Genomic DNA, 24,303 nt, shown 5'->3' with positions numbered 1-24,303 from the left:
TCACATTGGAATATAGTTTAGTAGAAAAAAAAAAAACATTTTAAACATTTTTACACCCAACCACTCCAAAACCTCCTCCCCAAAAAAAACATTTTTGAAGCCCCTCCCAACACAAACACATGCACCTATGTACGAAAACATTGATGGTGCTACATTATGCTATGCACACTGGACTGGGAGCAATAAATAAGTCCATTGTTCACGGTTAACACCTATAGGGGCTTTTAAAGTGGCGACTATAGAAAAATAAGGATACTGAAGTCTGTCGCTGTTTCATGGGCACACACATTTTTAAGACTTGACATGCTGGGTATCTATTTACTCATGGTGCAATCTCATCTATTATATTTGTTTTTAAATGGGTGATATATTGCATTAGTGTGTCCTAAAACTAGCTTTTGTTTACTGAAATTCTGCACTTGATACACAGTTGCAGAAATACTAAATATATATAAACAAATAGAACTACTGCTATTTTATTTTCCAGAATGGCTGCTTTAAATATATATATATTTTGGGGGTTTTACATAATCATCAATCCTAAAATTATTTTTTAAACAGCTTGGGCAGAAAAATGGTTAAGAAACTTTGCATTAGGAGAGCAACTTGCAGTGGATTGGTCTCTAAAACAAACTCTGACCTCAGTTTGGGATTCATCCATTCTCACATTTAACGAGGTGGAGATCGCCATCTACTTCTCTTCACTTCGTCCAATCAAAAAAATTATTGAAAAAAATACAAGGCATTTTCTAAACGGTGGTGGTGCTGAATAAGCAACTCTCTGTGGCTAGTGTGCAAAGAGAAAGTTGCTGGAGAAACAAAGAAGATCAGAGCTATCACTGTATAAAGACTGGATTACTAGAATGATTGTAAGCACCCCCAGCGGCCCCTATGGATATGAGATATGGGTACTTAAAACGAGACACACTGTACAGCATGTTTGCAAAAAATATCATTCCTGGTTTTTCACTGTTAGATCCACTCACCTGATGTGGAAGTTCTGTATATTTACATTCTTGTATGGTGCTGTCTTTCTTTGACACCACAACAGAAGCCCTTCTTTGGCAGACGTTTCTGTAACAGAAACACATTATTTTAATTTTTAAAGACTCCATGTCACCTACTCAAAAATTTTCAAGTAAAAACATAAAAATCCAGTATTTTAAACGCTTACTTGCAGTGTTTTATCCATTCCATAAATTATTGTTTTACTCACTAGCAATGTGCCTTTGAAGTCTCAAAAAATTTGACTAGTCCGAGAGTCAATTCCCTAGCACATCCCCCTCCCTCCACTTCTGGGTGTGTTTAATTACTCTTTGAGCTGGCCCAGCTCCTTTATATAACCTTTTCTGTAGCTGTCAATAGAGGAGCCAAGACCAGAACTATAGAGTGTCATTTAGGTGACAGCTCTGAGTTTGATAACAGATTTTGCTCTAAAACAAAGAAATAAGTAACATCAGCACTAAAAGCTTCATAGTAGACATCTGGATCATGATAGCATCCCCTCCAGTCATGGGTAATGGTCAGGTATGCAGACATTTTCCAACTGGGAAAATCTCTTCAACACACAACAAAAGAGAGGACACAACACCTTGTACATCTTTAACCACTTCCAGTCTGGGCCAATTCTGAAATTCCTCTCCTACATGTAAATTTCATCATTTTTTTCTGGAAAACTACTTAGAACCACCAAATATTGTATATCTTTTTTAAGCAGAAGCCCCAAAAACATAAAATTGTGGATGTTGCATATTTTTATGTCACATGGTATTTGTACAGCAGTTTTTCAAACAATTTTTTTGGAAACAATACACTTTAATTTTAATGCACAAAAACAAAATATAATACCCAATTGTTTGATAACATACAAAAGATGATGTTACATTGAGCAAATAAATACCAAACATGCCATTCTTTAAAATTGCATGCAAGAACGCCAAACTATGATACCTAAAAATCTCCATAGGCAACGATTTAAAAGCCTTTACAGGTTACTAGTTTATAGTTGCACAGGAGGTCTCTGCTAGAACCTCTGCTAATCCAGCAGCTATAACTGCAGTCATGATCCCAGTATAACCACTTCAACCTTAGGCCGGGAAGTGGTTAAAAGTGTTTATCATGAGGTGTTAAAAGCATACTCACAAAAGCTGTGAGGCTATAGACATCAAGGGATATGCAGACCCCAATAGCTGACACTGGATACAAGAGCTTCATTAGGACCTGGACGTCACCCCATAACAAGCCAACAAGCTGATGTATTTTGACGGCAAAACCCTCTTCCTCTGAGCTCTGGTATTCAAAGGTAATGCACAAGGTTTTGCACCCTCTTTTCTGTTTATATGTTGCTCTAACCCTAGGCTAAACCTGGTCATTAGTTCTTCTCTTAGCCCTAATCCTTGCCATAACGTATCCTAGAAGTGTTGAAAAAGTACCAGGAACATTATTTGTATTGTACTCAGATAAATCCTCATTTAAGATCCCTGCTAAACTGGAAAGATTGAAAAGCAGCATCAACATATCATCCATGTGAAACAACAGTTTTTACAGCAGACAACAGAAATGTAGATAATTTAAGAAAATATTGCACTAAGAAGAGCTAAACATTTTGAAACAGATGTATGCAACTTGGGTGAATGACTTTGTATTTAGGCAAAACTTGTGCCACAGAATAATGGTTGGCCACTGGGGGGAAAAAAGGAATGGTCTGATTGACGGACTCTACGATCTACTACTAAATTCTGTAAAAACCCTAATTCATTTTGAAGTAAATAGTGCCAGAGGTGGGTGGAAGACATAGCCTCACAGCCCTGTATGAGGTCTGTGATGCCATCATTGAACATAAAAGGCCATTTTATAAGAACTGATGATGTCACCTAGGATGATGTCACCTAGTTCATTTTATGATAACTGATGATGTCATGCCTTTATTACCCATAGTTGAAGAATGTTTGAAAAGTAAAATGACAGAACACATTAAAAATGAGACATTGGTGTGGGATTCCTTTTAATATTCCAACCATGCACTCCGGGTGGCCAGGAAAGGAAAGGCAGTGAGTGTGCGGCCTCACTTCCTGTACCAAACCAGTCTATATGCCTTTTAGCATTGGGGGGAGAGGCCCATGAAAACATTACGCTTTGCAAAATACGCTTGTTCCAATGCTGAGAGACAAGGGCCGCTTCCCCACTTCAGTGGGCCCCAAAGAGGAGGTAATGGTAATACTAATATGGAGGGGGGAGGGCCAGAAAACTGCCTTCTGCAAGAGGAAGGAATACAGGGGTATATTAGTGCCCCTTACTCATTTCCAGTTGAAAAAAAAAAACTTAATGAAAAATACAATGTGACCAGCAGTAAATCTAGCGTTAATCACAGTGTCCAACCATGTATCCATCATGAAGTAGTCATGACAATCCATGCCTGTCAATCACGATGACCTGCCGCCTGCCAATCTGCACATGCCTAACTCCTGCCACTAAATGAGCGATTCCCGACTACTATAATAACCTCAGGAATACCGGATGATGTCACTGACCAAATTTAAAATGAGGACATTCTTTCTCCCCATTTAGCGCCAAATCACGGATGTGTACATCGTTTGGCTTTAAGTGGTTATACAGGGATGATGCCTGCAGCTACAGGCATCATCCCGGTGTCGTCCTTTTAAGCTGGTGCCTGGCTTTTATGTAAAAGCCATCCTAGTGGCTAATTAGCTGCTGGATGGCTTTTACAGGCTCTCTGGGCTCTAGCATCCCATCATAAAGGACTGGAAGATCCCTAATGATCTCCATGGTATAGGAAACCGGAAATAACAAGCATTTTCATGACTTCTGGTTTCCCGGATGTAAACAGCACTATTTTTAAGTTTGCATAGCATCTGAACACACTGATCTTCGTGTGATCAGATGCTTGTAAGAGCAGGTGAGACATCTGGGGTCTAACAGACACCAGATCTCTCCATAAATAGTACCTGTCCCTGCCTATTGCTGTCACAAGGGATGTTTATATTCCTTGTGACAGCAATAAAAGTGATTACTTTTTTTTTTTTTTTTTAAAGTAACAGTGTAAAAAATAAATAAATAAATATTTAAAAAAAATATCTTTTAGAGCCCCCATCCCCCTGTGCTCACATGTGCCACATGCATAAGTAAACGGTGATCGTATCACACATGTGAGGTATTGTCACGAACGTCAGAGCAAAAGCAATAATTCTAGCACCAGAACTCCTCCATAACTCTAAAATGGTAACCTGTAAAGTCTTTTAAAGCATCATCTTTGGTGACGTAGTTTGTCACCATTCCATCAGCGTGCACAAGTTTAAAGAGTGACATGTTAGGCATCTATTTACTCGGCGCAACACCATCTTTTATATTTTACCAGAAATGTTGTATTTTACATTGTTTGTGTGCATTATAATTCATTAAAGTGTATTTTTTTCCAAAAATTTGCTTTGAAAAACCCGCTGTGTAAATACAGTGTGATGTAAAATTACAGAACCCACCATTTTATTCTCAAGGGCTTCTGCTAAAAAAATATATAATGTTTGGGAGTTCTAAGTAATTTTCTAGCCCAAAAAAATACTGATTTTTACTTGTAAACAAAAAGTATCAGAAAAAGGCATGGTCTTCAAGTGGTTGATAAATGTGACAGCACTACTATTTACAAATAAGAGGGCACAAATAGGTCATGTAAAATATGATCTACAAAAAAAAAAAAATCACCTTCAACAGAAATGTCTTGAATAGCAAAGCGAAGGATAATAGTCCAGATCATTCCTAGGGTCATTTTAGCATTGCCATCCACAATTTCTGAAAATAAAACAGAAACAATCACAGTGAGGAAAAAAGTAATTGGTTATATATTATTATAGGTATTTATATAGCGCATTACATATATATTGTCCTTTGATTGTACACCCCTTGAGGGTTAGGGACTGATGTGAATGTACAATATATATGTAAAGCGATGCGTAAATTGACTGCGCTATACAAGTATGTGAAATAAATAAAATATTGTACATTCAAATCAGTCCCTGCCCTCAAGAAGCTTACAATCTAAGGTCCCTAACTCGCATTCATACATACACATACTAGGGCCAATTTAGACAGGATCCAATTAACCTACCAGTATATCTTTGGAATGTGGGAGGAAACCAGAGTACTCGGAGGAAACCAACACAGGCATAGGGAGAACATGCAAACTCCAGGCAGGTAGTGCTGTGACTGGGATTCAAACAGACGACTCTAGTACAGTACTAGCCACTGTGCATCTTATTCAGGCAGAAAAGCACCATTAAAAAAAACAAAACAAAAACGGAAGTAAAAACTTTTCAGATTGCAGTTTTTTTCTACTTGATACAACATGACCGCAAGCATTTTGTATTTTCAAGCCAATATCCTTATTCAGACATAAGTCACAGAAAAGAGTAAATCTTGAAAACAAACACCTGAGGCCACATTACACACTATGGCGTTTTCAATCAAAACGCTTTGCTAAAACAACAAATTACACAAGTGTGTTCAGGCGGCATTCATTTTAATGGAACCTAACGCAATGCGATTCTGCGCTGCAATCACAACAAACATTAACGTGCAAAGCATGTCGCTCAAAAGAAGCTCAGGAGCTTCTTTTAGGCGATACGCATCATGCAAGTTGGTTTGCTGCGAATGCAGCAAGATTTCTTGCACGACAATCGAGGCAGAACCGCAGCACAACTTTAGGTGTCATTAAAATGAATGGCACCAGAACACGCTGTTGTGCGATTTGTTATTTTAGCAAAGGGTTTTGAAATTGCGGGCAGAATTGCGGTGATCCTGCCCGCAATTCAAAACACCATAGTGCGAATGGGACCTTAAAGGTTATAGTTGTAGATTTAGTATTTAAACCAGCCTTTCTCAATCTTTTCAAACACAGAGGAACCTTTGAAATAATCTATAACCCATAATACGTTTGTGTTATATCCAGTGGGATGAATGCTCCTTACACTTGTGGTCATGGGGAAGAATTACCCCCTTACAGAATGCCAAAAAGATCAATGGTGTCAGTGAGAACTTATCTGAGAGGCAGAAATTACATATTGCTCAAGGCACCGATAACAACCTCTGGAGGAACCCATGGAACCCTGGTTGAGTATTCCTTGATTAAGCCCCCCCCATTCACGACTGAGAGTTTCTCTGTTGGCTTCCCTACACCTGACTATGCAGAATCCCATTCTAATTATCTCTGTTCACATTCGTATACTTAGTTGCCCTAAGCGCTATATCTTAAAAAAGTACAGGCGCTTTTTTCAAGCATAGTCAGGCATTTTAGGCTCCTTAGACTTCAATAGGAACGCCTGAAAATGCGTTTTTAAACCTGAAAAATTTATTTCTCCAATAGAACTACTCTCCTCCCCCCTGCTCAACCCAGAAAAACTCCTAAAGCTTTATAAATGTGCAAAAACACCTAAAAAAAAATTCTGCTTAGTTAACTCATAGCAGCCCACCAGATAAAAACCTACAATGAAAAACGACAGATACAAGCTAGAGGTTTAAATTTCATTGGCTGTTATGAGTTCTTCCCCTGGACAGCTTTAAAAATATGGCCCTTAAACTATTTTTTTATAGAGGAGAGGTTCCATCCAAAGATGGTATGGCTATACTATCGGTGGCCAAAAAAAACCTTACCGTACGTGTAAAACATGTTTCAGATACAGCCCTAGCCATGTCTCCGAGTGCACCTCTTTGGTTTAATCCAACCTTGCCTGAATTTTATAAGTTTGAGGGGGGGCACCATTAGGTTCAATACAGTATCAAATATGCTCATCAGCTTTCTGATCGTGGTCAGCCAAAGCGGTATGGGGAATACCGGGTTCTTGGTATTTTCGGTATGCTCAACTACGGCATGCCGCGATAGCCCAATATGGCCATGGGGAAGTTAATTTGAACAACACCAGATTGGTAACCCTTCTCCTACAACCGCAGCATATTAAATTGGTATCCTCATACTATACAGAATTGACTCTAATTAATAGTAGGCAATGTCATCGTACACGTGAGCGATGGTTTAATATTATTTCGGATTTGACAGAAGAGTGCTGGAAAGATGTTCTGGCCACTTATGTGGGTACAGTTATCTCTTCAATGGACAAAATTGTATCATCAATTGCATTATTTACATCAAATGTACTATACACCTCAGGGTCTATATCGTATGGGGAGATGCAACACAGCCGTTTGGCATACGGGTCAGGTTAGTATGGGATCCTTTTTACACATGGTCTGGGAATGCTCTAAAGTTAGGCCTCTGTGGTCTGAAGTCATTGCTTTCACATCAGATACATTTGACTTGCCTAATGTGTGTAGCCCTATGGTGTGCCTTTTATGAGTACTTGAAGATGAGACTATGAATAACGCTACCAAACTTTTTCGGAGAATTCTGTTTTTCTACGTGTGAAAGTTGATAGCGTTACACTCGGTACGTCCTGATATTCTGGATTTGAGGGCATGGAAAAAATTGGTTAATGTGGATCTTCCGATGTATGAAGCAAGGGGGTGTACAGGAAAATTTAGAAAGCTTTGGTCTAGGTGGGTGGACTCCAATGCAATAGTGCCTGACAATTCTTAAGTGATGAAGATAGCTTCCTGGGGAAGGGGGGGGGGGGGGTGGCTCCACATATATTTGGTGCTAAGTGGTGAGGTGAATCCCAGACATGTTTTTCCTTTTTGGGTGCAGGAGTTATATCCCGGTTATTTTTTTTTTTTGAGGGGGGGTTTGGGTTTTTTGTTAATGAGAATAGTTTGGTTGCGTAGTTTTGTTTTACATGCTTATGCATAGAATACATGCTTTCATGTGAATGTGATAATCACCACACACTAAGCAATTGTGTATTTATATCGGTTTTTCCATATAGTGGTTGGATGCATAACAGATATGTCATAAACCTTGGATTTGTGTAGCATTCCTACTGTTTTATTGTTTGATTTTTGATTTCACTTTTGATTTTCCAGTATAAAAAAAAAACAACGTTGATAAAAAATAATTTATATATACACAATCCATAATACCCCAATATATCCCCCCTCCCCCCATCCCCTTTTCCCCCATCCACATCCTCTTCCTGACCTAGATCTTCTCTCATGTTTATCTATTTATCTCCAACACTGCTCTCCCTCAAAATCACAATTAAGGCTCTCTCCTGGCTTCGAAATTTCTCCCCCAATTCCCACCAGTTCTATATACCTTTCTGAGGATTTAAATTTCAACCAAATATTTTCAACTCTATTTATCCATTCGTTAATTTTTGGTGTTTCAGGAACCTGCCTGCCTGGTTTATTGATTGATGATGTTTTTTGACACATGTGCATATCTTGTTGTGTAAATATTTGCATATGGCAATAAAGAAAAAGTTTAAAAAAATGGCCCATTGTTCTATGCCAATACTGTGTTAATAAGCCGATGCAAGGCCTCACTCACTATGGGGAGTTTGCCAGTTTTCACTAAACAGTCAACCTCACATTAGGTAGGTCTCTGAAATAGTCTCATGATTCTGCAGGATCCAGTAAGATTACTGTACATGGTACAGCTCAAGATACCACAGAATTTTAAAAATGATTGCATTTACATTTAAAAATGTACACTGAACTAATCGTAATAAAACTGAAATGAGCTTTGTACAAACTGATAAGACTGGGAGACTGAAAAAGGAAATGAGTATGGAGTTTGTCATGGTACATGCCTGATATGGATTACACTTTGTACTCATACAGGCACCGAATATTAAAACTGAATTCTATGCAGATTTAAAAGACAAATGTATACAGCTCTGTAATCATTAATACATTACTAATGCAGTAGTGTAAGCACCTGAGTTTGACCTAGTGTCATCCTATTGCAGTCCCAATATAGCAAGGCCGGAATGTGAAAGGACATAGCAGTATACGGAACCAATCTGTTAATATACTGACAGGAAATATCCCTTTCCACTGTGCAGGAACATACTGAAGCCAGTGCAGGACGACCTGGGCTCAGAGAAAGTGGGTTGAATGATGCTAGCCTTTCCTTTACATATGTGCTCGATTCAAATAAACTAGTCTTTCTTGACCTTGAACTTATCCATTTTAAAGGTAAAATACTCGCCACAAATGACACTAAGCCCACAGCGGGCAATTCTTATCTCCATTATGAATGTTGCCGTCTCCTCAACTAGGCTAAGAATATCTCCAAGGGGCGATTCTAACGATTGAGGCAGAACTGTACCAGATATGAAAATCATGGAGAAAAAAGCATCATTTTAAAAATAAATTTCTGGACACAGGTTATCCATCTGAATTGATTGAACAAGCCTATAATCCAGGGTTGTCAAACTGGTGGCCCTCCAGCTGTTGTAAAACTACAAGTCCCATCATGCCTCTGCCTTTGGGAGCCATGCTTGTAACTGTCAATCTTGCAATCCCTCATGGGACTTGTAGTTTGGAAACAGCTGGAGGGCTGCCAGTTTGACCCCGTGCTATAATCAATGTCTGTTAGGTAAACCTAAAAAGGATAAAACAGATACAGGAGATAATTCCACCAGGTTCACTACATTCCATAACCAGCATGTAAAGATGAAGAAGATACTAACCAAACACTGGAACATTTTACAGGAGGACCCACATCTAAAAACAAAAATGCCCATCAAACCCAAGGTTACCTATTGGAGGGCCCCTAACTTGAAAAATAAAATAGTTCCCAGTAAACTCCCAACCACAGCACCCAATCCCACTCAAACGTGTTTCATTCCCTCTATTGGGATGTACCAATGCCGAAAGTCCCTGTGCAAGACCTGCCCGTTTGTCACACATGGACAAAAACAATACACTGTGAAAGGGAAGACCTACACATTTGACGTTTTTTTCAATTGCTCCTCAGACTTTATAGTATACTGCCTTTCTTGTTGGGGAGGCAAATCTTATGTTGGACGGACAATACGGCCATTGAAGAAACACTCTGCTGAACAAAGAAGGTTAATCGAGGAAGGAAAAGGCAAGCATAGCATTCCCCGTCTTTTGGCTGAATATCACCACAAATCTACTACTGGACTCCAGGCATGGGTGACTGAACAATTCCCTAGATCACTTCCAGAGGCTGAAAGGTTCCAAAAATTATGTGCTAGAGCAGTGGTTCTCAACCTTTCTAATGCCGCGACCCCTTAATACAGTTCCTCATGTTGTGGTGACCCCCAACCATAAAATTATTTTCGTTGCTACTTCATAACTGTAATTTTGCAGTGGGATGAATAGCGTCCCATCGTTGGTGTCAGTGGGAGGAATAGCGTCCCATCGTTGGTGTCAGTGGGGGGAATAGCGTCCCATCGTTGGTGTCAGTGGGGGGAATAGCGTCCCATCGTTGGTGTCAGTGGGGGGAATAGCGTCCCATCGTTGGTGTCAGTGGGGGGAATAGCGTCCCATCGTTGGTGTCAGTGGGGGGAATAGCGTCCCATCGTTGGTGTCAGTGGGGGGAATAGCGTCCCATCGTTGGTGTCAGTGGGGGGAATAGCGTCCCATCGTTGGTGTCAGTGGGGGGAATAGCGCCCCATCGTTGGTGTCAGTGGGGGGAATAGCGCCCCATCGTTGGTGTCAGTGGGGGGAATAGCGCCCCATCGTTGGTGTCAGTGGGGGGAATAGCGCCCCATCGTTGGTGTCAGTGGGGGGAATAGCGCCCCATCGTTGGTGTCAGTGGGGGGAATAGCGCCCCATCGTTGGTGTCAGTGGGGGGAATAGCGCCCCATCGTTGGTGTCAGTGGGGGGAATAGCGCCCCATCGTTGGTGTCAGTGGGGGGAATAGCGCCCCATCGTTGGTGTCAGTGGGGGGAATAGCGCCCCATCGTTGGTGTCAGTGGGGGGAATAGCGCCCCATCGTTGGTGTCAGTGGGGGGAATAGCGCCCCATCGTTGGTGTCAGTGGGGGGAATAGCGCCCCATCGTTGGTGTCAGTGGGGGGAATAGCGCCCCATCGTTGGTGTCAGTGGGGGGAATAGCGCCCCATCGTTGGTGTCAGTGGGGGGAATAGCGCCCCATCGTTGGTGTCAGTGGGGGGAATAGCGCCCCATCGTTGGTGTCAGTGGGGGGAATAGCGCCCCATCGTTGGTGTCAGTGGGGGGAATAGCGCCCCATCGTTGGTGTCAGTGGGGGGAATAGCGCCCCATCGTTGGTGTCAGTGGGGGGAATAGCGCCCCATCGTTGGTGTCAGTGGGGGGAATAGCGCCCCATCGTTGGTGTCAGTGGGGGGAATAGCGCCCCATCGTTGGTGTCAGTGGGGGGAATAGCGCCCCATCGTTGGTGTCAGTGGGGGGAATAGCGCCCCATCGTTGGTGTCAGTGGGGGGAATAGCGCCCCATCGTTGGTGTCAGTGGGGGGAATAGCGCCCCATCGTTGGTGTCAGTGGGGGGAATAGCGCCCCATCGTTGGTGTCAGTGGGGGGAATAGCGCCCCATCGTTGGTGTCAGTGGGGGGAATAGCGCCCCATCGTTGGTGTCAGTGGGGGGAATAGCGCCCCATCGTTGGTGTCAGTGGGGGGAATAGCGCCCCATCGTTGGTGTCAGTGGGGGGAATAGCGCCCCATCGTTGGTGTCAGTGGGGGGAATAGCGCCCCATCGTTGGTGTCAGTGGGGGGAATAGCGCCCCATCGTTGGTGTCAGTGGGGGGAATAGCGCCCCATCGTTGGTGTCAGTGGGGGGAATAGTGCCCCATCGTTGGTGTCAGTGGGGGGAATAGTGCCCCATCGTTGGTGTCAGTGGGGGGAATAGTGCCCCATCGTTGGTGTCAGTGGGGGGAATAGTGCCCCATCGTTGGTGTCAGTGGGGGGAATAGTGCCCCATCGTTGGTGTCAGTGGGGGGAATAGTGCCCCATCGTTGGTGTCAGTGGGGGGAATAGTGCCCCATCGTTGGTGTCAGTGGGGGGAATAGTGCCCCATCGTTGGTGTCAGTGGGGGGAATAGTGCCCCATCGTTGGTGTCAGTGGGGGGAATAGTGCCCCATCGTTGGTGTCAGTGGGGGGAATAGTGCCCCATCGTTGGTGTCAGTGGGGGGAATAGTGCCCCATCGTTGGTGTCAGTGGGGGGAATAGTGCCCCATCGTTGGTGTCAGTGGGGGGAATAGTGCCCCATCGTTGGTGTCAGTGGGGGGAATAGTGCCCCATCGTTGGTGTCAGTGGGGGGAATAGTGCCCCATCGTTGGTGTCAGTGGGGGGAATAGTGCCCCATCGTTGGTGTCAGTGGGGGGAATAGTGCCCCATCGTTGGTGTCAGTGGGGGGAATAGTGCCCCATCGTTGGTGTCAGTGGGGGGAATAGTGCCCCATCGTTGGTGTCAGTGGGGGGAATAGTGCCCCATCGTTGGTGTCAGTGGGAGGAATAGTGCCCCATCGTTGGTGTCATTGGGAGGAATAGTGCCCCATCATTGGTGTCAGTGGGAGGAATAGTGCCCCATCATTGGTGTCAGTGGGAGGAATAGTGCCCCATCATTGGTGTCAGTGGGAGGAATAGTGCCCCATCATTGGTGTCAGTGGGAGGAATAGTGCCCCATCGTTGGTGTCAGTGGGAGGAATAGTGCCCCATCGTTGGTGTCAGTGGGAGGAATAGTGCCCCATCGTTGGTGTCAGTGGGAGGAATAGCGTCCCATCGTTGGTGTCAGTGGGAGGAATAGCGTCCCATCGTTGGTGTCAGTGGGAGGAATAGCGTCCCATCGTTGGTGTCAGTGGGAGGAATAGCGTCCCATCGTTGGTGTCAGTGGGAGGAATAGCGTCCCATCGTTGGTGTCAGTGGGAGGAATAGCGTCCCATCGTTGGTGTCAGTGGGAGGAATAGCGTCCCATCGTTGGTGTCAGTGGGAGGAATAGCGCCCCATCGTTGGTGTCAGTGGGAGGAATAGTGCCCCATCATTGGTGTCAGTGGGAGGAATAATGCCCCATCAGTGATGTCAGTGTGGTGGAGGGGGGAATTATGCCCCATCATTGGGGTCAGGGGGGGGAATAGTGACCCATCGTTGGTGTCAGTGGGGGGGGGGGGGAATAGTGTCCCATCGTTGGTGTCGGTGGGGGGAGGAATAGTGCCCCATTCTTGGTGTTGGTGGGGGGAGGAATAGTGCCCCATCGTTGGTGTCAGTGGGGGGAGGAATAATGCCCCATCGTTGGTGTCAGTGGGGGGAGGAATAGTGCCCCATCGTTGGTGTCAGTGGGGGGAGGAATAGTGCCCCATCGTTGGTATTAGTGACACAAATGATGGGGCACTATCCCTCCCACTGACACCAATGATACTTACCTTGCCGACTCCTGCTCCAGCCTGGGCTCGCGCTCTCTCTCCCTCTCCCATCTACAGGCAGCATACCTGGCTGCAGCAGCAAAATTTGCACTTACCTGTCAGCTGTCTTCCTTCTCTGGCCTCTCTCTTCACTCGCTCCTGCAGCTCCCTCGATCTTCTTTGATCTACGCGCGCTGCCGCTCGGCTCCTCCTCTCCAAGCTCCACCTCCTCGCCGGTGATTGGCCGCCTGTGTGCCTCTCCTGAGCTACAGTTCCAGTGGCCAATCAGCGGTGAGGAGGCGGAGCTGTTGAGTGATCCCGGAGGTGTGGCCAGGTGACAGGGGCAGCATATCATCCCGCCCACACATCGCCTGGGACAGAGGAGCGGTGTCTCGGTTCCTAAGTCCATCGGAAATATGTGTTTTCCGATGGTCTTAGGCGACCCCTGTGAAATGGTCGTTCGACCCCCAAAGGGGTCGCGACCCCCAGGTTTAGAACCGCTGTGCTAGAGAAACCTTTTGGATTTATATTCTACACTTTCTCCAGAAGACCTCAATGCGGAACTTGAAATTGCTACCATTATCTAAATATATTATATCCATATACAATTACACAACATATTTTAGATATCCAGTTTTTTCTAATATATTAAACTGGATTTTCTCTTAATTTCCAGGCTTAATTGGAATTATCTTTTTTGGGGGTGACTAGCATACATCGGGTTGTTTTTTTTCCCATGTTATATCTACTAATCAACCAACCAGTGAGTATACAACTTTATAACAGCATAATGAGAGGTCCTAATATATTCTTCTAATATGTACCAAGTATTTATTAACATTATTTATTCTACAGCCCATATTCAGGTGTTCAGTATTTGCATTTGTTTAACCAAGAGTTTATTATCAAAAAGATAACTGGTTTCTTTTATCATTCAAATCTATTTTTATATTTATTTGTATTTTATTATTTAAACTGGCCAAAACAGAACCCTCAGAGAGAATCTACTATCCTGTTATAAATTATGTATGTGGAGTGTTTATCATTCTTTCTATATATATGTTTTTCAAAAGCAATTCAGAAGTTGCTTAATTTTACCAGTGATTACACTTATTTACCCATGGTTATAATTTTTGCAAACTTTTGTATATTTATTGTTGTAAACTATTTTGAGCCTGGTTATACATGCAGATTACTTAGGCCCCTGTTCCTTTAAGAGCCGCAGTCCTCATTTCAAGTGTCCCATATAAGCCAGCATTTCTCGCCATCAGCTTGACAAAAGGAGTGCGTCCGTAACAAGATCTTCAGTGCGCATGCTCAGGAAACGCATTGCAATCACGACGCCCAGCAACGTCATCACATACACGCTGCGTTCCAGGTCTCTTCCATCTTGCCAGCCAGCCTGGAACGCCAACAGAGGGTCTGCTACCAACAGCGGCTGTGAAAGGACCTCTTCACAGTGGCAATTAACCCCTTGACAGACTATGATGTGCCCATTACAGTCTACATTCCTGTCAGTTGCTTGTATTTGTGTGCAATAAACTTGTCATTTTAAGTCCACACTTAGAGACTCCTTTCCTTTTCTCTTTTGAATGATGCTATCCACCGGACTGAGGACAGGAAAAAAAAAAGTGCTGAGGGGGAACCTCCGGATTGCAGATGAAAATAGCAGCAGAAGCTGATTTTGCTGGGTTTTTTTTTATTGTGCTATTTATTTTTACCTGGAGTTCTGTTTTAATTAAGAACACTAAAATTAGTGTTTCCAGTTTAACTTATTAGCAGAGAATGTGACAACTTTCATTTCAGATAACAGCCATCTAGAGACTAAACACAAAAACATAAAAATACAAAAAGATGCATTTATCTTAGGACAGATCATTTTCACAGTGAATCTCAAGATGCTCTTTTTTCTTCAGCGTAAAAATAATTTTGGTGTATTAATAAACAGATGATGGTCTTCTCCTCTGCAACTTGTAATAACTAGCATTCGGTTTCCTACATCCGAGATGACTGCACAAAGATCAGGCCACTAGACCCAACTCAAGACTTGATTGAATTCTGACATTCGAAACTGGCTAGATAGAATGATCTTTTGTATTTTGAGATACTTCTGCACATCTCTGGGTTTAGAAATGCTAATAAAATGATTTAGCTGCCAGCTTTACACAGTGACAGCCAAACCTCACACCCTCTCAGAGATGTGTTTCTGTGAACATTTTTTATATTATTCAGGTTTACAGGTCTTCTCACCTTCTGCACCAATGGAGACCAGTTTTACCCCTTTGCTGGCAATAAAATCTAGAGCTTTGTTGACATTGGAGATTTTGTGCACACGCATTTTTCCACGTTCAGGCTTGGGCAAGCGTTCGCCTGTTGGAAGAAAAAGTGAATGCATTAGGCTTGGAAGTACATAAACATTAAATACATGCAAGCAACATGACCAAGCATCTCCTGTGATAATCTGTGCAGTGCATCATGCAGTGATAGGACATAGTGATTGGGACTGATTCCAGACTGTTTTATATAAAAGGAATGATCTTTATATTACTCTTTATGTGCATCATAATGTCAATCAATCTGCACTGGCTTTCATGTCCTGCAAGTCCTCAGGCAGTACATTACCACCCTTTGTCATGTCTAGTTTTTTGTGCAGAGTTGTGGAAAAATTACTTCTCAAAGCAGAAACAAAATCTTCCAGAGGGATTCTTTCCTAAAATCGAAAACTTTTTTTATCCTTGCATACTGTATCACACATGAATGCAAACTGTATCACTCTGACATCCCCAAAGACACCAGAGAGGTCTACAACAGGTCAGCTATCATTTCAAGGGTAGGCAGAAACCTACCCAAAATGCACCTATCTATAGGCATCTTAGATCTGAAGGAGGCAGGTGTAAGGTGAAGGTTGGCAAATTATGACACTAAAGAAAGGTAAATGTCTGCACAATATCAACTAAAAGATACCTTTCTTCATTATCCTCACTCCATAGCAAACTACGCACTCTATCCATCACTGTCCAACAGGAAGTGGAGGATGTGCCATGATTGTAAGTATTGTGCTTTCTTTGTTATCTGGACCAGTACTGACCCGAAATCGAATTGCACACAGAGTTTTGGAAACATGCGATATTGTCTGAAACAGCATTTCTTGACTGAGCTGCCGCGGCACCCTGCGGTGCTATCTAAAGTTGTCAGGGGTGCCACGGCATCCTGGTTGAGAAAAGCATTCAGATCAGACGGAGCTCCCGCTGATTATTATTATACAGTATTTATACAGCGCCAACGGTTTGCTCAGCGCTGTACATTATAATGGGAGACAGTACATGAGACAGTACAGTAACAATACAATACATGAGGGGTTCGAGGGCCCTGCTCCTTGGAGCTTACAATCAAGGAGATTTGCCAAACTGTACAACACAGCGGAACCTCGATCAGGGCAGTGAAGTGTAAAGCAGTGGAAGAGGGCGGCGTCTTTCTTTCTGAGTCCTGATCTCTCTGCCTCCCCCTACAGTGCAGTACCCAGCACTGCAAGTGCATGTACAGTACTACAGTTTTTAAAAAGCCTATATTTATGTGTGTCCATGTATGTATATGTATTATTATTATTATACAGTATTTATAAAGCGCCAATAGTTCGCTCAGCGCTGTACATTACAAAGGGGGACAGAACATGTGACAGAACAATACCAATACAATGCAAAACATGAGGGGATCGAGGGCCCTGCTCTTTCGAGCTTACAATCTAGGAGGGAGGGGATGGTGGCACAGGAGGAGATAGCTGTGGGGGATGGGGTGGTAGGAAGAGTGGAGGAGGTTGGCAAGTTAGCAGGGGGTGGGGTAGGCTTCCCTGAAGAGGTGGGTTTTCAGGGTGCGCCTAAAGGAGAGGAGAGTAGGTGATAATCTGATGGGTTGGGGCAGGGAGTTCCAGAGGATGGGTGACACCCTGGAGAAGTCCTGGAGGCAGGCATGGGAGGAGGAGACCAGGGAACTAGAGAGAAGGAGGTCCTGTGAGGAGCGGAGTGTGCGTGCTGGGTGGTACTTGGATATTAGGTCAGTGATGTAGTTCGGGGCAGTGTGGTGGACGGCTTGTACGTCAGTGTTAGGATTTTGAATTTGATCCGTTGCGCAATCGGAAGCCAGTGGAGGGATTGGCAGAGGGGGGTGGCGGAGATGGAGCGGTTGGAAAGGTGAATGAGTCTAGCAGCCGTATTCAGGATCGACTGAAGCGGGGATAGCCAGCGGCGAGGCAGGCCAGTGAGGAGGGAGTTGCAGTAATCGAGTCGTGATATGATGAGGGAGTGGATGAGCTGTTTAGTGGTTTCTGGGGTTAGGAACGTGCGGATTTTGGTGATGTTGTGGAGGTGGAGTCTGCACGAGCTTGTTAAAGATTGGATTTGGTGTCATTCTGGACTCCAACCTATACTTCCAGCCCCAAGTACTCTGGCCTGCGGGGCAGGTTTGATGGTGGCGTTGTTGGATGTGATGGAGAAGTCAGTGGGGGGGAAGACAAGAAACTCAGTTTTGGAGAGGTTCAGTTTAAGGAAGTGGAGCGACATCCAGTCTGATATGTCGCTCAGTAGGTGTGTGATTCGGGCGGAGACTAAGGTGGTGAGGTGGGGGGTTGAGAGATAGATTTGTGTGTCGTCGGCATATAGGTGGTAGTTGAAGCCGTGAGAGTGTATGAGTTGGCCAAGGGAGGAGGTGTAGATGGAGAAGAGAAGGGGCCCGAGGACGGAGCCTTGAGGGACCCCAACAGAGAGGGGAAGTGAGGGGGAGGTGGTAGCATTATAGGTAACGCTGAAAAAGTATGTATGGATAGGAGTGGGTGTATGCATATCACTTTTTTTTTTAGGGCTTGTTCATAATAGCGGCAAGAACTGAAGCTCCTCTGAAAAGCAATCTATGGTTGGATCCATTTTCAGATGCATCTGAAAGGTAGAGAAGTGGCAATATGAAAAGGCACCCCTGCACATCTGCTAAAGAACAGCTTGTTTGACTGTGTCATTCCCTGGCATTCAGTAATGTGAATCAAGCCTTAGACTGCAGTGCCTCGATCCTAAAAAAACTTTGCAGGGGCGCATGACTGGAAAAAGGTTGAAAAACACTTGTCTGTTGGTGTATGTGCTTGGCTGAGGAGCCAATGGGGCAAAGCTACCATCTGTGAGATTATGACTGAACGTCTCTAAGTCAGAATCCCCCCTAAAGGTGACGATACCACAGTGCTGCGGAGCCCAGGTTGGCCTGGGATAGCCGGCCCCCCCGTGCCACCCCGCCAGGGGGACCGGCACATAGCGCCACTCGCTTCGGGACCAGAGCGCAGACGGAAGCGGGCCGCCTCTCTCTCGGAGCGCATTGCATGTTCGTTGGGAACCCGGTGCTAAATCATTAGTGGGAACCCAGTGCTAAATCATTCATAGACGACCTGATTCTGGGTCAGGGTTTTATGCGTAGCAGAGCAACTACCTCGCTGCGATCTACTGAAAGTCATCCCTTGAGCCAAGCTTTTGTAAAAAAAAAAAAAAAAAAAAAAAAAAACACTGGTCTGGAATATGCATTTTAGGTCTTGTATATGGTCATCATAAAATTAAATTTTGCACTAGTCTGTATGGTTAATGGTTACCAGAGAATGTTCTCAGCCCTCCAAGTTATGCATTGATTGGGGGCACATCACTCATACCATAGAGGGACACTGTTTTACAATACATGTAACCGGGGGTTTAAGTATGGCCATTTGCCATTCACCATAATCTAACCCACCTGAAATGACTTCAAGTAGTAACATGAGTTTAAGGCCATCTCGGAAATCCTCATCTATGTTCTCAATTTGTGTCCCAGCTTTTCGGAGATGTGAGTTACACCAGGCTGTGAAGGTCTGTAAAGAAGGTCAATGGTCAATGGCAGGAAAACACACGTAAAAGCAGAACATAACATCATACTGTAATTCAATAAATAAAAAGTGGAACCACATACTGTTTGGTAGTGGCAGAAGATGCATGCTAAGCACATCCCTTCAATGTAAAAACAACAACAGGTTTATTTCCATTCCCTTTATTGTCATTTTTCATTTTCAGTCATTTCTTGTACTATGCAAAGATAAGTAAATAAATGCCAAAATGACTATACACCTGTTCTGCTCCGGGTATCAGGGAGTGCACAGTGAACTTCTTGCACATGTACTGTAGCCCTCCTACAATTCAATTGCGTATGGGGACTGCTTGCTATGGATTGAGGCTGATTTATGGCATCCCCATGGTCCAACAAACATACAAATTAGGAGGTTTGGGTGGCCACCCCTCAGTATGAGGAAAATCAATCATCTGCAACCCACCCAGATTTAGCAAAACAGGAAAAATTTAAATCCAGTTATACTAAGAAATCTAAACCACCCAGCTATTCCAAGACACAGAAAGGATTGGTTTAGACCAGAGTTCTTCCTTAAGATGAAATTAGCCCCTCTAACCGAGGCCTAACATTGTTGGACCAGTGCATTACAAGAAGCCAATTCATTATCGTCTTTATCCCTATTTGCTGCCATCGTTTATGTCCAGATCACAAAAACATTTGTTACTTTACAATTCCTCTGCATCGTATCATTAATCATCATCAGTTTGCTTGTGTTCTTTGTCATTATGGCATCCTGTTGCCAGCTATTGATCAAAGCATTAATCTTCTTTGCTGTATTCAAGTCTTGGTCTGGATTCCATCTATCTTTTTATTGGACAATGTTTATGCCTCATGGCACATTCTGGTTTGAGTTGTACAGAATTGTTCTGCTCTGTGTCATTGCACATTTTGCAGAAGAGGCCTTTTTTGGTGCCGACAGAGTAAAAAACAACATGTTTGTACAGCCTTTAAGGACAAATTGTCATTCTTTTCTCCTGGCAAAACTGCGGTGACCACAGTATCTAAAAGGAAGCTTTAAGGACTCTAACACTTGTGTGTTCACCAGCTTACTAAATAAAGAAATCAGTAAAACAAAAAAAATTACAAAATAGCAGATATTTCCTCCAATGTTTCAGGTATAAGGAAATTGTTTTTCTATATTCTATTAGGTGGGATAATACACAGCAACCAGTTAGATTTCAACTTACACTGGTCAGATTAATTAACAATGAATTAGAACACATCCAAGCACCCAGATAGTCCATATACCTAAAAACAGCTAATGTTATACACTCACTGTTCACGTTATTAGGTACACCTGTTCAGTTGCTTCGCAACACAAATTGCTAATTAGCCAATAACATGGAAGCAACTCAATGTAAGCATCTAGATGTGTTGAAGACTTGCTGAAACTCAAGCCGAGCATCAGAATAGGGAAGAAAGGGGATTTAAGTGACTTTGAATGTGGCATGGTTGTTGGTGCCAGAAGGGCTGGTCTGAGTATTTGAAAAACTGCTGATCTACTAGGAATTTCACACACAACCATCTCTAGGGAAATCGACAAGCATCAGACCAGGCAGTTTTTCCAATCTTCTATTGTCCAATTATGGTGAGGCTGTGAGAATTGTAGCCTCAGTTTCCGATTCCTAGCTGACAGGAGTGGTACCCGGAGTGGTATTCTGCTGCTGCTGTAGCCCATCTGCTTCAAGGTTCGATGTGTTGTGTATTCAGAGATGGTATTCTGTATAAGCTGGTTGTAATGAGTGGTTATTTGAGTTACTGTTGCCTGTCATCTCAAACCAGTCTGCCCATTCTCCTCTAACATCAACAAGGCATTTTCGACCACACAAGTGCCACTCACTGGATATTTTCACTTTTTCAGACCATTCTTTGTAAACCCTAGAGATGGTTGTGCGTGAAAACCCGGTAAATCAGCAGTTTTTGAAATGCTCAGACCAGCCTGTCTGGCACCAACAACCATACCATGCTCAAAGTCATTTAAATCCTCTTTCTTCCCCATTCAGATGCTCAGTTTGAACTTCAGGAAGTCTTCTTCAACACGTCTAAATACTTAAATGCATTGAGTTGCTTCCATGTGATTGGCTAACTAGCAATTTGTATTACCAAGCAATTGAACAGGTGTACCACTGTGGCCAATGAGTGTAATTCTTAGCTGCTATAGGAAACTCTGTGTGAGCATACTAAAGACAGGTTTTGGTAGCTACAGTGTAAGCAGAGCCTATAGTTAAGGAAGAAAGATGGGTTATGCTCTAAATCCCAACTCCCAAGAAATCTAAAAACCCTCACTGTTGTGCTGTATTGTAAGGGCTAATGGCTTGTTTAGGTCTAGGGCAGGGGTCGCCAAACTTTCTAAACAAAGAGGCAGTTTATGGTCCTTCAAACTTTAGGAGGGGGTGAATTGTGCCAGCAGGAACAGGAAATGTTCTGGTGTCAGTAGCAGTAAACAATGATGCATCTTTGGTATTAGGGGAAAGACTACTGCTTCATCATTGGAGTCAGAGGGAGGAATAGTGCCCCAAGGTGGCTGACAGTGGCATGAACTATGCCCCAAGGTGGCTGACAGTGGCATGAACTATGCCCCAAGGTGGCTGACAGTGGCATGAACTATGCCCCAAGGTGACTGACAGAGGCATGAACTATGCCCCAAGGTGGCTGACAGAGGCATGAACTATGCCCCAAGGTGGCTGACAGAGGCATGAACTATGCCCCAAGGTGGCTGACAGAGGCATGAACTATGCCCCAAGGTGGCTGACAGAGGCATGAACTATGCCCCAAGGTGGCTGACAGAGGCATGAACTATGCCCCAAGGTGGCTGACAGAGGCATGAACTATGCCCCAAGGTGGCTGACAGAGGCATGAACTATGCCCCAAAGTGGCTGACAGTGGCATGAACTATGCCCCAAGGTGGCTGACAGTGGCATGAACTATGCCGCAAGGTGGCTGACAGTGGCATGAACTATGCCCCAAGGTGGCTGACAGTGGCATGAACTATGCCCTAAGGTGGCTGACAGTGGCAGGAACTATGCCCCATGGTGGCTGACAGTGGCAGGAACTATGCCCTAAGGTGGCTGACAGTGGCAGGAACTATGCCCCAAGGTGGCTGACAGTGGCAGGAACTATGCCCCAAGGTGGCTGACAGTGGCAGGAACTATGCCCCAAGGTGGCTGACAGTGGCAGGAACTATGCCCCAAGGTGGCTGACAGTGGCAGGAACTATGCCCCAAGGTGGCTGACAGTGAAGGGAATAATACCCCAAGGGCCAGATAAAAGCAAGCAAAGGGTCACATCTGGCCCCCGGGACGCAGGTAGCACAGTGTATACTTATTTCAATGGCACATAGAGCCATTTGTTTGGGGTTTATCATCAAAATCACTATGGTTCCATGACTGGTGAAGATCGATGGTTTTATGCAAGTGCATTGTTCAGACACAGCTGCCCATTCATTTGAATGAACGTGCTGAAAAAGTCCCTGACCCTTTTTCCCTCAAAGTGCACGCTCTGGAGTGGTATGGCCATTGTAATGTCAAACAGACACTTTACAAATGGTCCCCTTTTTTTTTTTTTTAATTTGATCTAAAACACATCAATTACATTTGAAGGCAAAGCTTTTTTTTTAACAGTCAAATGTGTTTTTTTTCTTTATTTTCTTTATTATAACTCCTAAGAGCACATTGCATTTACCATTTTGTAGGAAAATCATTAAACCCAAGTGTTTGTAGTAAAATTCTGAAATTGCAGAGTTTTCAGCCTATGCCGGTTTTGTTTTTAATGACAGACCATGTTACATAAACACATCAACCCATGAGGTAAACCTAATAGTCTATTATTATAGCACAGACTTTACGGAACCATTTCTAACACCTATAGAAAGGCCAGAACAATGGCTTTTCTGTGCCCAGGATTATGAGGTAATAACCAAGACATCAGGCCAAGCACCTTACAACAGTCACAGTCGGTGGTTTCTAACCGTCATAGCTCACCGCACTTCCTGGGTTTGTAAACACAAGCGCTCTGACTGACTGTTTCCTGTTCTGGAGACACGAGGTTACCTGACTTTCAGAAAAGCTAAAGCATGAATATGTCAAAGAATACACAAGGCATTTATTGAAAACTGCATGAAGACATAATCCCAGGTTATGACAAAGCAGCAAGTAGTTATGTTATAAATACAATGCTGCTGAGCCAAAACACAAGGGTTTTTTTTAGCACCACAAATGGCCGTTCATGGTCTGTTGGCCAAGAGTAGGAAATTCAGCTGAACATCAGAGACTGAGAAAGCAGTAATGCAGCAGACTTCAATCTGAAGTTTATATGGATATTAAAGTTAGCAATAAAACAGGATCTCCCTCAACACATAAAGAGTTAACGGCTCAATTTGTAAACAGTGATAGACTTCTCTTTTTCCTTGCTGGTCCTTCACTGACCCACATCCTGGGTTGTAGGTTGGCCCTCTGTGATCTTAAGTACAGTGCAAGACTGCTGGTCCTACAATGTATGGGAAAATGTTAGACAGCAGGGACCAGTCGGCAGTAAAGGGTGCCCCTGATAACGCCATGACGAAACACGTTGGGTGGAGCCAGAAGCCATGACGTCACTGTGCATGCTTGCATACCTCCGAGGATTCTGTGATTTTTTTTTTACATGCATTTCTATGTACAGCATACATGTAAGTGTTTTTAACTGATTTTAAGTAAACTATTCCCTGGACTTACACTATTGGAAATGGTTTATTTGCCTTTTTTACGTACAATACCCTGACCTTGACTGAGATGATGGCAATAGAGGTCCTGGGAGTTGCCAAGTCCTGTGGTGGTTTAGAATTGTGAGAACAGCAAGCGCTTTTGGACATCTCTCATGAGGGTCACAACTCTCTACTAAGCCTCAGAGGGGTTGGTTTGTATGCACTCTTTAGACCGGTGAGGAGGAGTACATTTTTCCTTGTATTTTTACTGGCTCACTATGGACTCACTGGTGGAAGTTACTCACTGAGTATTTTGTGGACTTTTTTGATATTTGGTTAAGGATTCTATTTTTTTTTTTATTCAACTGCACTTTTTTATTCATAAGTAAAGGGAACCAGCATGGGGAGGAGGACTGGTTGTACAACATGGAGGGATGCTAGCAGACCTTGCATGTGCTAGGAAGCGGTCATGT

At 43.7% G+C, this 24,303-nt stretch overlaps 1 protein-coding gene across 6 annotated transcripts in view; it reads right to left on the bottom strand.

Moving 5' to 3' along the window:
• LOC149460002 (alpha-actinin-1) overlaps positions 1 to 24,303 on the bottom strand; it is a 177,472-nt gene that overhangs the window by 73,183 nt on the left and 79,986 nt on the right. For all 6 annotated transcript variants that reach the window (XM_089680206.1, XM_089680203.1, XM_089680204.1 and 3 more), the window contains exons 2-5: positions 19,004 to 19,118; positions 15,497 to 15,616; positions 4,717 to 4,803; positions 987 to 1,074 (exon numbers count right to left, since the gene is read on the bottom strand). In XM_089680206.1, coding sequence (XP_089536332.1) covers positions 987 to 1,074; positions 4,717 to 4,803; positions 15,497 to 15,616; positions 19,004 to 19,118 — 410 coding nt within the window. The remainder of the gene's footprint in view (positions 1 to 986; positions 1,075 to 4,716; positions 4,804 to 15,496; positions 15,617 to 19,003; positions 19,119 to 24,303) is intronic.

This window comes from Staurois parvus, unplaced genomic scaffold, assembly GCF_062004578.1.
Source record: "Staurois parvus isolate SC_StPar_1 unplaced genomic scaffold, SC_StPar_1.0 ptg000237l, whole genome shotgun sequence".
Taxonomy (NCBI): Eukaryota; Metazoa; Chordata; class Amphibia; order Anura; family Ranidae; genus Staurois; species Staurois parvus.
The sequence above is the reverse complement of the archived record's forward strand: the minus strand, read 5'-3'. Positions and strand labels throughout refer to the sequence as shown.